Source organism: Chiloscyllium plagiosum, unplaced genomic scaffold (assembly GCF_037043375.1).
Source record: "Chiloscyllium plagiosum isolate Xiang-an unplaced genomic scaffold, Cpla_swu_hap1 HiC_scaffold_31, whole genome shotgun sequence".
NCBI classification, from domain to species: Eukaryota; Metazoa; Chordata; class Chondrichthyes; order Orectolobiformes; family Hemiscylliidae; genus Chiloscyllium; species Chiloscyllium plagiosum.
In genome coordinates, this window is record NW_028270169.1 from 46,745,220 (window position 1) to 46,757,901 (window position 12,682).

At 41.6% G+C, this 12,682-nt stretch overlaps 1 protein-coding gene across 5 annotated transcripts in view; it reads right to left on the bottom strand.

The window, feature by feature from the left end:
• hip1 (huntingtin interacting protein 1) overlaps positions 1–12,682 on the bottom strand; it is a 344,047-nt gene that overhangs the window by 267,230 nt on the left and 64,135 nt on the right. The window contains exon 1 of one of the 5 annotated variants that reach the window (XM_043718715.2): positions 10,741–11,051. The exons of the other annotated variants lie outside the window; for them this stretch is intronic. Coding sequence (XP_043574650.1) covers positions 10,741–10,758 — 18 coding nt within the window. The 5' untranslated portion in view covers positions 10,759–11,051. Of the gene's footprint in view, positions 1–10,740; positions 11,052–12,682 lie in introns of those variants that run through there. 5 annotated transcript variants of the gene reach the window in all.

Here is a 12,682-nt window from a genome sequence, read left to right on the forward strand (position 1 = left end):
TATGGTCTTGCTCCACAATCACCCGATGAAGGAACAGTGCTCAGAAAGCTAGTGCTTCCAAATAAACCTGTTGAACTATAACCTGGTGTTGTGCGAGTTTTAACTTTTAAATGCTGTGAATGTACCAGCCTCCACCACTTCCTGTGGCAGTTCATTCCATATACACACCAACCTCTGTGTGAAAATGTTGCCCCTTCGGTCTCTTTTATATCTTTCCCCTCTCACCTTAAACCTATGCCTTCTAGTTCTGGGCACCCCCACCCCAGGGAAAAGACCTTGTCTATTTACCCTATCTCTATCTCTCATGATTTTATAAACCTCTATAAAGGTCACCCTTCAGCCTCTGACGGTCCAGGGAAAACTGCCCGAGCCTGTTCAGCCTCTCCATTTAGCTCAAACCCTCCAACCTTGGCAACATCCATGTAAATCTTTTCTGAACCCTTTCAAGTTTCACAACTTCTTTCCGATAGGAAGGAGACCAGAACTGCACGCAATTTTCCAAAGTGGCCTAACCAACGTCCTGTACAGCTGCAGCATGACCTCCGAACTCCGATACTCAATGCTCTGACCAGTAAAGGAAAGCATACCAAATACCTTCTTCACTATCCTATCTAGTCAAAACAATGACACTTTTGAAAGGGAGAAGGACAGACAAAAGGCAGCACATGGTCAGTGAAGGAGAGAGAGAAAGAAACCTACAATGCTAACTGACACAGCAGTGAATCTACGCAGTTACTTCCTTTGCTAATTGAATTCATGTATCGCTGGACATTGTAGTGCATCTAGCAAAATTTAACAAACAGTGAAATTCACAACTGATCTTGGAGGAACCAGTGTGGGAGAGCTCACAGCAAAGGTTCAGATAAGTGCATAGCTTTAAGTGTGGCCCTGCTGTAAATCTCCAACAGTGAGTGACCAATACAAGAAGGATGGATTACACCTGAATTGGAAGGGGACTAATATACAGGCAGGGAGATTTGCTAGAGCTACTTGAGAGCACTTAAACTAGTACGGTTGGCTGGGGGAGGGGGGTATGATGCAGGGATATAGTGTGGAAAGAGATCAATCGGAGACTGGTCAGTTGCGAAAAGGAGTCAAACAGTCCGGGAAGGCAGGAACAAAGCATTGAACAAGCTAGGGCTGACAAATTCAACTGCATTTATTTCAAAGCAAGAGGCCTAACAGGCAAGGCAGATGAACGCGGCTCAGAGATGGACAAGACTGGCAGCTTAATGTTCCAGGATTCAAATGCTATAGAAAGGATAGAAAGGAGAGCAGGAGAGGAGGGGGAGTGGCATTTTTGATAAGGGATAGCATTACAGCTGTACTTAGGGAGGATGTTCCTGGGAATATATCCAGGGCAGTTATTTAGAAGGAAGTGAGAAATAGGAAAGGGATGATTACCTTATTGTAATTGTATTATAGAACCCCTCCCCCTCCGTCCCACCAACAGTCAGTGGGAAATTGAGAAACAAACTTGTAAGGAAATTTCAGTTATCTGTAAGAAAAATAGGGTGGTTATGGTAGGGGATTTTTTACTTTCCAGACATAGATTGGAACTGCCATAGTGTAATGGATTTAGATGGAGAGGAATTTGTTAAGTGTGTACAAGAAAATTTTCTGATTCAGTCTGTGGATGTACCGACTAGAGAAGGTGCAAAATTTGACCTACTCTTGGGAAATAAGGCAGGGCAGGTGACTGAGGTGTCAGTGGGGGAGCACTTTGGGGCCAGTGACCATAACTCTATTAGTTTCAAAATAGTGATGAAAAAGGATAGACCAGATCTAAAAGTTGATGTTCTAAATTGGAGAAAGGCCAATTTTGATGATATTAGGCAAGAACTTTCAAAAGCTGATGGGAGGGAAATGTTCGCAGGTAAAGGGATAGCTGGAAAATGGGAAGCCTTCAGAAATGAGATAACGAGAGTCCATAGACAGTATATTCCTGTTAGGGTGAAAGGAAAGCTGGTAGGTATAGGGAATGCTGGATGACTAGAGAAATTGAGGTTTTGGTTGAGAAAAAGAAGGAAGCAGATGTCAGGTATAGACAAGATAGATCAAGTAAATCTTTAGAAAAGTTTCAAAGCAAAAGGAGTATACTTAAGAAGGAAATCAGGAGAGCAAGCAGGGTTAGGATAATCCAAAGGGTTTTTATAAAAACATTAAAGACAAAAGGGCAATCAGGAATAGAATACTGCCCCTCAGAAGATCAGCAAGGCGGCCAATGTATGGAACTGCAGGAGATGGGGAAGATACTAAATGAGTATTTTGCATCAATGTTTCCTGTGGAGAAGGGCATGGAAGACATAGAATGTGGGGAAATAGATGATAACATCTTGAAAAATGTTCATATTACAAAGGTGGTGGTGCTAAATGTCTTGAAACGCATAAAAGTGGATAAATCCCCAGGACCTGATCAGGTGTACCCTAGAACCCTGTGGGAAGCTTGTGGAAGTAATTGCTGGACATCTTACTGAGATATTTGTATCATCAATAGTCACAGGTGAGGTGCCAGAGGACTGGAGGTTGGCCAACGTGAAACCACTATGTGAGAAAGGTTGTAAGGACAAGCCAGGGAACTATAGATGGATGAGCCTGACGTCAGTGGTGGGCAAGTTGTTGGAGGGAATCCTGAGGAACAGAATTTACATGTATTTGGAAAGGCAAGGACTGATTTGGGATAGTCAGTGTGGCTTTGTATGTGGGAAATCATGTCTCAAACTTCATTGAGTTTTTCAAGAAGTAACAAAGAGGATTGATAAGGGCAGAGCAGTGGACATGATCCAAATGGACTTCAGTAAGGTGTTCGACAAGGTTCCCCATGGAAAACTGGTTAGCAAGGTTAGATCTCATGGAATACAGGGAGAACTATCCATGTGAGTAAAGAACAGGCCCGAAAGTAGAAGGCAGAGGGTGGTGGTAGAGGGTTGCTTTTCAGACTGGAGGCCTATGACCAGGAGAGTGCCACAAGGATCGCTGCTGGGTCCACTACTTTTCGTCATTAATAAAAATGATTTGGATGTGAACATAGGAGGTATGGTTAGTAAGTCTGCAGATGACACCAAAATTGGATGTGTAGTGGACAGCAAAGAAGGTTGCCTAGAGGTACAACAGGATTTTGATCAGATGGAGTTTAATTCAGATAAATGTGAGGTGCTACATTTTGGAAAAGCAAATCATAACAGAATTTATACACATAATGGTAAGGTCCTAAGGAGTGTTGCTGAACAGAGACCTTGGAGTGCAGGTTCACAGTTCCTTGAAAGTCGCAGATAGATAGGATAGTGAAGAAGGCGTTTGGTAAGCTTTCCTTTATTGGACAGAGTATTGAGTACAGGAGTTGGGAGGTCATGTTGCGGCTGTACAGGACATTGGTTAGGCCACTTTTGGAATATTGCGTGCAATTCTGGTCTCCTTCCTATCGGAAAGATGTTGTGAAACTTGAAAGGGTTCAGAAAAGATTTACAAGGATGTTGGCAAGGTTGGAGGATTTGAGCTATAGGGAGAGGCGAAATAGGTTGGGGCTTTTTTCCCTGGAGCTTTGGAGGCTGAGGGGTGACCTTATAGAGGTTTATAAAATCATGAGAGGCATGGATAGGGTAAATAGACAAAGTCTTTTTCCTGGGGTAGGGGTGTCCAGAACTAGAGGGCATAGGTTTAGGATGAGAGGGGAAAGATACAAAAGAGACCTAAGGGGCAACTTTTTCAGGCAGAGGGTGGAAGCTGGTACAATTGCAGCATTTAAAATGCACCTGGATGGGTCTACAAATAGGAAGGGTTTAAAGAGATATGGGCCAAGTGCTGGCAAATGGGACTAGATTAAGTTAGGACATAAGGTCAGCATGGACCGAAGGGTCGGTTTCTGTGCTGTACATCGCAATGATTCTATGACTCTATGACCTGTGACTCTACTTCAAGGAACTATGAACCTGCACACCAAGGTCTCTTTGTACAGCAACACACTTCTTCAAAAAACTCAATCAAATTCATGAGACATGATTTCCCATGCACAAAGCCATGCTGACTATCCCTAATCAATCCTTGCTTTTCCAAATACATGTAAATCCTGTCCCTCAGGATTCCCTCCAACAACTTGCCCATCACCAATGTCAGGCTCACCGGACTATAGTTCCCGGACTTTTCCTTACCACCTTTCTTAAACAGTGGCACTACATCAGCCAACCTCCATTCTTCCAGGACCTAACCTGTGACTATCAACGATCTAACTATCTCAGCAAGGGGCTCAACAATCCTTAGCTTGCCACAGAATTCGAGGGTACACCTGATCAGGTCCTGGGGGTTTATCCACCTTTATGTATTTCAAGACATCCAGCACCTCCCCTCTGTAGTATGGAAAGATAAACTCGCATACCTCAATTGCGAATTTGCAACTTCCAAATCATAACTACACACCTGGTCAGTCTGGGGTCTGAACCCTTGACCTTGGTGTTATTAGGCCTTATTGGACTTAAATATAAGGCCCAAGACATCTCAACAAATCTTTGAAGCAACATTTTGATAAAGCAACTAATCTTCTCATTTGCGTTTTGCAGTTTCAGGTAAAATGGGTATCCAAAAGCCAGTTTGATTTAAAACTCAGGTTAGAAAACAAATAACTGGGTTCACTGAATTTTTAATAAACTTTAACATCAAGACCATTTGAGATACTGTCGTCATTAATATTGACATTTTGTTTTGTAAAATTATTTTAATTTCAGCAATAAATCTTGCAACTTCACTCTGGGTTAACAGATTCTCAAAGAACCATGTTACTCGTCTATATGGTGATCATAACTATTGGCAGTTTTTCCCAGTATCATCACAGTACCCAACCTCAACTTGAAATGCTGATGTAAACATTGGGTTGCCACCCACACAAACACAAATTATTTGCTTTACATAAATCACCTCCTACCCATAAAGCCAAAATTAAGTAAAGCAAACTCCACCATAGAGCAGTTAAAGTGAGCAGTTTTTTATGCTATAATTTCCGTACAACAAGAATTATTCTGCAGTGTCACACACAATATATTACTCCATGCTACAGCTGTGCCCCTTAAAACAAACAAGTCTGATTGTTAAGTAAACATAAACTTACAACACAATTTGACTGTTGTGTGGACAGGAAATTCTGCAAGTAAAAATATACACTGGGGTTTATATTGCACTTTTTACCACCAACTAACGTCTGAAAACACATTTAACTAAATCAAGTACGTTTAGCAGCTAATAGGACCAAGTAAATTCTCACAAGGCGATTTTTTTTTTGTAATCCACTCATAGGACGCAACTGGGGAAGTATTTCTTGCCCATCCCAAGTTGCCCTTCAGGTGATGGTGAGCTGCATTCTTGAACTGCTACAGTCGATGTGCGTTTGGTAAACAATGCTGTTCAGGAGGAAATTTCAAGATTTTGACCCAACAAAACAAAGAATGATGATATATTTCCCGGTCAGAATGGTGAGTGATTTGGAGAGGAAATTGCCGTTGACGATATTCCCACGTATCTGCTGTCCTTTTCCATCTGGGTGGAAGTGGTCATGGGTTTGGAAGGTGCTGTCTAAGCATTGCTGGTGAATTTGTGCAATGCATCTTGTCATGTTCCAATGAAGGCAACCGAACAGAAACTCTTGATTCGCTCTTCAGTGATGCTACCTGGCCTGCTGAGCATTTCCAGTTGTTATTTCGGCTCTCTAACATTGCTGCTACTCTTTGACTCTCTAAGTGGATGTTTCTGGATGTGATGCCAGTCAAACAGGCTGCTTTGGCCTGAATGGTGTCAAGCTAGAGTGTTATTGGAACTGCATTCATCCAAGCAAGTGGGGAGTATTCAAACACACTCCTGACTGGTGTCTTGAAGATGGTGGATATATTTTGGGGAGTCAGATGAGCTACTTGCTGTGGTGGTCATGGCCTCTTGTGGCCATTATAATTATAAGGCGAGACTAGTTTAGTATCTGGTCAACAGTAACCCCCAGGATGTTGATAGTAGTGATTTGATGATGGTAGCGCCATCAATGCCAAGGGGCAGTGCCTCTTATGGCAGACAGTGATAATCTCCAATTTGTGTGGCACTAATGTTACTTAGCACTTTTCAGTCCAACCCTGCATTTGGACATTGCATGATTTTCAGCATTTGTGACTGAAACAATCATCAGCAAAAATCCCTACTTCTGACTTATAATGGAGGGAAGATCAATGATGAAGTAGCTGAAGACTAGATGATGTTCGGGCTCAAGTTTCCTGAGAAAATCCTGCAGAGATAAAGACCACCAACAACCACAACCATCTTCCATTGTGCCAGTTACCTCCCCCTCACTCCCTCCACCCCCACCCCCAATCTCCCAAATCCTTTGCCGTTTCCAAATGACTCATTTTGCTAGGGATCCTTGATGTCACACTCCGTCAAATGCAGCCTTGATGTGAAGACCTTCACGTCTGTGATTCAGCTCTTTTGTCGATGCCTGAACCAAGGATGTAATGAGCTCAGAAGTGGAGTGGTCCTGGCAGAACCCAACTGGGCCACATAGTGCTATCAAGCAACACCTGCTCAGTTGATGACATCTTCCATCATTTCACTGATGGGTGACAATAACCTGACAGGGCAATAACTGGCCAGGTTGGATTTATCCTGCTTTTTGTGCACAGGTCACAGCCAAGCGGTTTTCCATTTTGTCAGGTAGGTACCAGTGTTGTAGCAGATAATCTGCTTTTGGTGATACTGACTGAAGGATAATTATTGCCTAGGACTTCGGGGAAACTCCTCTCACTCTTCGAAAATGGATTTTGTTTTTCAACATTCACCGAAGGACGCACAGACCCTTAAATTTTATCCAAAAACAAAATATCTCATTATGCAAAATTGTGTCCGTATTGTTTTTGGCTTTCAAAATTCTGCAGCAAGATTGACACCTGGCAATCAAAAATGAACAATACTGCCACAGTTTCCACAAAATTACAAGTATTGGTCGAAAGCGCCCAAACGGTGACACATTTGCTTCTTGGTTCTTCTGATGTATCTGTGTGTTCACATTCTGACAAAAAAAACTGATACAACGCTCCGGAAAATTGCGGCAAAGCAACTCCCAACCTTCTCTTTGCTGAGCTCCAGTACAATTGGATCCTTTCTACACATTTCTGGGCAATAGGCAGTAACAACAGCAGCACCCAGCTGCTAAAGGAAGCTCAATAGCACGCATTAGTTTTTTAAATTATTCATGGCTCTCTGTCACGCCAGCAACTTAATTATAGCTTCAGTCGCCAATCTACACAGGAGAGACAGGGAAGGACATATAATGGATTTAATGAGATACAAAGAGCTCAAACTTGAGAATAACTCTGATACAAAAAAAAATTCTTGCTGATATCTTAAAGTTATGAAATTGGAGTTGCAACAGGACATGATAATTAATAAGTTGCACATACATAGCATTTTAAAACATTTATTCCTCAATTACTAAATAATTTTCATGTTGATCATCATGTTGCTGTTTGCAGGAGAGTGACAGCACATGCGTGTGTGTGTGTGTTTGAGAGAGAGAGAGAGAGAGAGAGAGAGAGAGAGAGAGAGAGAGAGAGAGAGAGAGAGAGAGAGAGAGAGAGAGAGAACACAAATGCCTGAGCCACAGAGTGAGACTCATGAGTTCGAGAAAGAGTGAGCACGAGAGAGAGACGGAGGGCTGTAACACTGGAGAAGTGGCAAGATGTCAGCAGTTCAAAAAGGTGGTTCAGCACCACCATCTTGTTAAGGGCAAAACATTAGAATTAGACTTAGGTGTTAATGTCACGTGTACTCAAGCACAGGGTTACAGAAGTACAGTGAACAGTACACAATGGCACCATTCCCTGCACCACCTTACATACACAGGTAGCTGGGTACAAAATCTTCCTTTCAAAGTAGAAAAATAGAGTAGTAAAAGTTCAACATGATGTTTTTCTTAGTATAAAATAGAAAATTAAACAAAGCAAGTTAAACATGCCCACAATCTTTGAAAGAATGAAAAAAATGCAACCCTTTAGCACTTTTGGGACACATACTTTACAGAAGACCAGATGGCTACTAAGCATTGGAGAAATATTAGGCGAAGTGACAGAAATCAGGGCCAAAGAGGTATATTTGAAAAGAGACATCCATAAAATGTAGTAAATGAATTCGCACTATTATGAGAGCTGCTTCATTAATTCCTTACCCTCGAGTCAGCCATTCTGTGCACCTAGTTTAAAAGCTGCATGAACTGAATTCTCACATTATGATGTTCAGGTTCTAGTATAAGTAAAACTGAAAAGCGTATTCTCAGAAAGGAATCTACTCAAGTAAAAGGATGTTGCTCAGGACAAAAAGACATGCAAATGTGCTGCAAAGCTGCAGTGTTTCCTTCACACTGACAGATGGCATTCTACTCCCAAAACTCATTGGGCACACCTTCTGGGAGAACATGAATCCTCCAGCAGGACAACTGTCCTTGAGGACTTCACATGCTCCCCAAGCGAAAACTTCTCATTTAATTCTGCTGATAGAAGATTCACCTTAAAAGAATCACATGGCAAATATTTATGTGCAGAATCTTTGGACCAGCCAAATTGTTTATCACAAAATTGTGCCTATTTTCCTCCCAAGATCCCCACATACATTCTCAGGTTATTGAACCTCCATTGCAACAAGTTGGAAAGAAATGCTCAAGTGGTAACTTGGTTCAATGGGCAGCAATGCGAATGAGACAGTTGTATTTGCAAGCTTCATAACAAGGTCTGAACAGATTCTGTGTTAAGGTATCAGTGCAATCCGGAGGGATTCCTGGACTTTTGACCGTTCCATCTTTTGGTGAGGCATTAAAACAAGGTATTATCTGTCTATCAAAGTTACAAATCACATAACACCAGGTTATTATCAAACAGGTTTCTTTGGAAGCACTAGCTTTCGGAGCGCCACTCCTTCTTCAGGTGGTTGTGCAGCAGGACCGCAAGACACAGAATTTATAGCAAAAGATTACAGTTTCATACAAGTAAAACGATATATTTGACAAACCTTGATTGTTGTTAAGTCTGTTAAATGTATCATTTTACTTGCATGACATGGTAATCTTTTGCTATAAATTCTGTGTCTTATGGTTCCAAATAAACCTACTGGACTATAAGCTGGTGCTATGTTATTTTTAACTTTGTCCACCCTAGTCCAACACTGGCTCCACCACATCATATCTGTCTATCAAATGAGAGATGTGAAAGATTCCATGCCTCAGCTCGTACTCTTCAGGAGCCTTGACCATTTCGTCAACACCAAAAAACAAATTTATCTTACACTTTTTCATTCTTTTCCAATGTGTAAAATGGCTGCCAAAGTTATACACACATCACTAATTTGAGCAATGTAATTAAATATGTATGAAGTATACTGAGGGAACATTTTCAGGATCTGTAGTAAAGTGCTGTAAAATTCAAGTTCTCTCTAATGGCCCTCATGTATCCAATCACAATTAGTTATACCTAAAACTCAGTGGCCAAGACACTAGGTGTGGCTAATACTTTGGAAAAGTCACAATATTTTCTAGAAAATGAAGCAACAGCAATGAGCAAAATGAAACCCACTCAGCCACTATCATAGCACAATCTGTGAGAAGAAACTAATTTTCTATTGACATGTGAGGAATTTCCCCCCCCCCCCCCCCCCCATTTACAGTCTAAAATCCAAAAGTTACTCTAGTTTCAACAAGGATCACAACACACTCCACTAATTAAAACTGAAAGAATTGTGGAAATCAGAAACAAACAGAAATTGCTGGAAAAAATCAGCAGGTCTCCACATCTGTGGAGAGAAATCAGAGTTCAGAACCAGTGACCCTTCATCAGAACTCCAGTAATTGGTCATTTAACAGGAGGCACATTAAACCACGAAGTAATTCAATAAGGTACAAATAGCATATATTGCATGTAGTTATCTTGTAATGTTGCGATACTGAGCAACAATTGCATTCTATCAATATCATTATTACTCATCGATTCAAATCTCTCCGAAAGAAAATCATTTATTGTAAGCAGTCAATTTTCGCGACATGAATTCCCAAGATAAACTTTTGCCTGAATGTGGAGGCAGCAAGAACATTTGTATTCAAAAGGGGTGAGAGTCTGGCAGATGGGGGAGGGAGGGTCAGGAGGAAGTGCTCCACACAATACGCTCAAGACTGCGTGGGTTGCTCATGCTAAACAGGGCTCTCCCCAGCTGCCAGCAGTGGCTCACTGTGCTGTTCACTGATCGAAGCCAGCGAACATTATACAACTGTATACCAACACTAATAAATGCCATACTGAGAACTGAACAGCTTTCGTTTATTGATTTAACCCAATGAGTACTGTAATAACAGCAGATCTGTCCAAACAACAGTTTCCCAATTGTTTAAAAACCTGAAAAAAAGCCTACATTTGAACATCTGCAAAACAACAGCATATACATTTCGTAAAAAGAATCTAAATTATACATGCTGTTTCCACACATCCAGCCTCATCGACCGAGCCAACAAGGCTGACTAAAGCTCCGACAATGGAGTGCTTTTTTCTACAGCTCCCTTTTGTAACACATGCACAGGGAACTGCAGGGAACCTGGTCAGCTCCCCATAACAAAAAACATAACACTTCATACTAAGGGTTAATATGACTGGTCCCAGAAATTTCTCACTGCTTAAAAAGACTCCCATCTGGGATTCTGTTTTTTGATCTCCCAGCCTCCCATCAGTTACACACACTTACCGTTTTTCCAATATCCATTGTTGAGAGAAAGAGAGAGAGAGCGCAGTTATATCCAGAGAATCTCCAGCAGTTACAGTCTTATGGTCCTTACACAATCTTTCACTGACAGCTTGTGGTGGCTGCCACCTAACCTACATCTGGGAAGTACATGACCTGCCCTTTCCAATTAAGTCCAAGCTTAAATGAATGAGAGATTGTTTCTCCCTCTTCTTCTACTCGCAGTAGCTGAAACAGAACCCTTTCTCTCCCCCTATCTACACAAGTCTGGAAGTAGTTACGATCAGAACTGTGAGGCTGCTTGCAAAGATGCCATCTCCAGCTGAGAGCTTCCGGACAGTGGGAGGAGGAAGGAGATTGGGCAGGGGAAGAGATAAGTGAGGGGGGGGGGGGGGGGGTGGGGGCGGAGAGCAGGGGGGAACCTGACAGCTGACATCCTCATTCACAGGAAACACTCGTTTCCAATGATTTTTTGATACGTCACTTTGCTGGGGTTTCACAGCAGCAGAGGTTATGCTGACCACATCACACGTTTAAATGCATGTTGTGGAATGTCTGCATGTTTCACCTTATTCAAAGAAGGCAACGGAGGGAAGGGGAGGAGGAAGACGCATTCAACAAGCTGCTGGGTTCTCAGCAACAAAACTTAGGAAATTAATCCTGTTGAACAAAAGGACAGATTTCACCTCTTTGTTACCAAAATCTAATCCTTTCTTTTCCATTAAAAGAAAAGCTCCTCAATCCTCAACCGCACAATCAGCATGTTGTTAGCAGTTGAATTTTATATTTTTAAAAGGATAGATGCTGTACTTTGTCCATGTTTCGTGCAAATTCCAAATGAGTTTCAAACATAGTATCGCCTCACTCGGCAGCTAGTGAAAGGTCACCTCCCACCAACCAACCCCAATTTCTGGGGCAGAATTCTATCATTTTGCAGGGTGACACAACGTTAAATACAATCAATCATCAAGATCTCACTACTTAAGGAAACCATTCAGTTCATGATGCCTTTTTCAAAGCAGCTCCACATCAAGTCGACGTTTCTCAAATCCCGTTCCTTGCTCTCTCTCATATCCTTCAATATTTTTCTTATAGTTTTCGTTTTTCTTAAGTAGGGATCGGCCCAACCTCATGTTCTTTCCAATAACATATTCCAACAATGTTACTTATCCATTTTTTCCCTTTAAACTTCCAGTGCAAATGCAGAGTTTTTTTTAATCCTCATTTCCAAATTACCAGTCGGAAGAAATAACTTTTACTGCTTACTCTTCCAGATCATTTGAAAACTTGGGAGCAGTTTTATTCTGAATCTAATACAATATTAAAACATTGAATATGTTAGAAATGCTCAGGTTCAATATTTCAGATCACTGAAATGGTCAGTCTGCTTTTCCTGCTGAATATGTCCAGCATCTTAAGAGTTTCTTCTTGAGACTCGAGTTTAATGTTATGAAAACTTTCCCCGGTCATGACCTTCTCAGACCTGAGTAGTTGTTACTGATGCAGTATTTGTTGCACGTTCTTGCATTACCTTTCAGATCAGATTAAACTGAGGCCCCATCTGTTGAGGTGAAGGCAAAATAATCCATGGTTTCTACCTCTTCCAATTTCCTGACTAAGATTTAATCCCTCAACCAAAATCACCAAAACAAGAAGGACTTAGGCCTGAAACATCGATTCCCTGCTCCTCGGATGCTGCTGACCTGTTGTGCTTTTCCAGCACCACACTCTCGACTCTGATCTCCAACATCTACGGTTTTCGCTTTCTCCTGCCTCGTTATTATCACAATGCTGATCATTGAAAACTATTGTAGAAGTTGCTGTATTTTGGACATTATACGAGTGACTACACTTTTAAAAAAAAATTTTGAACCCTGGATACAGAAGCAGAAGCCAAAACCCTGCAAGAGGGCAGATTTCTAATCCGAATTGATCTGTAACGCCT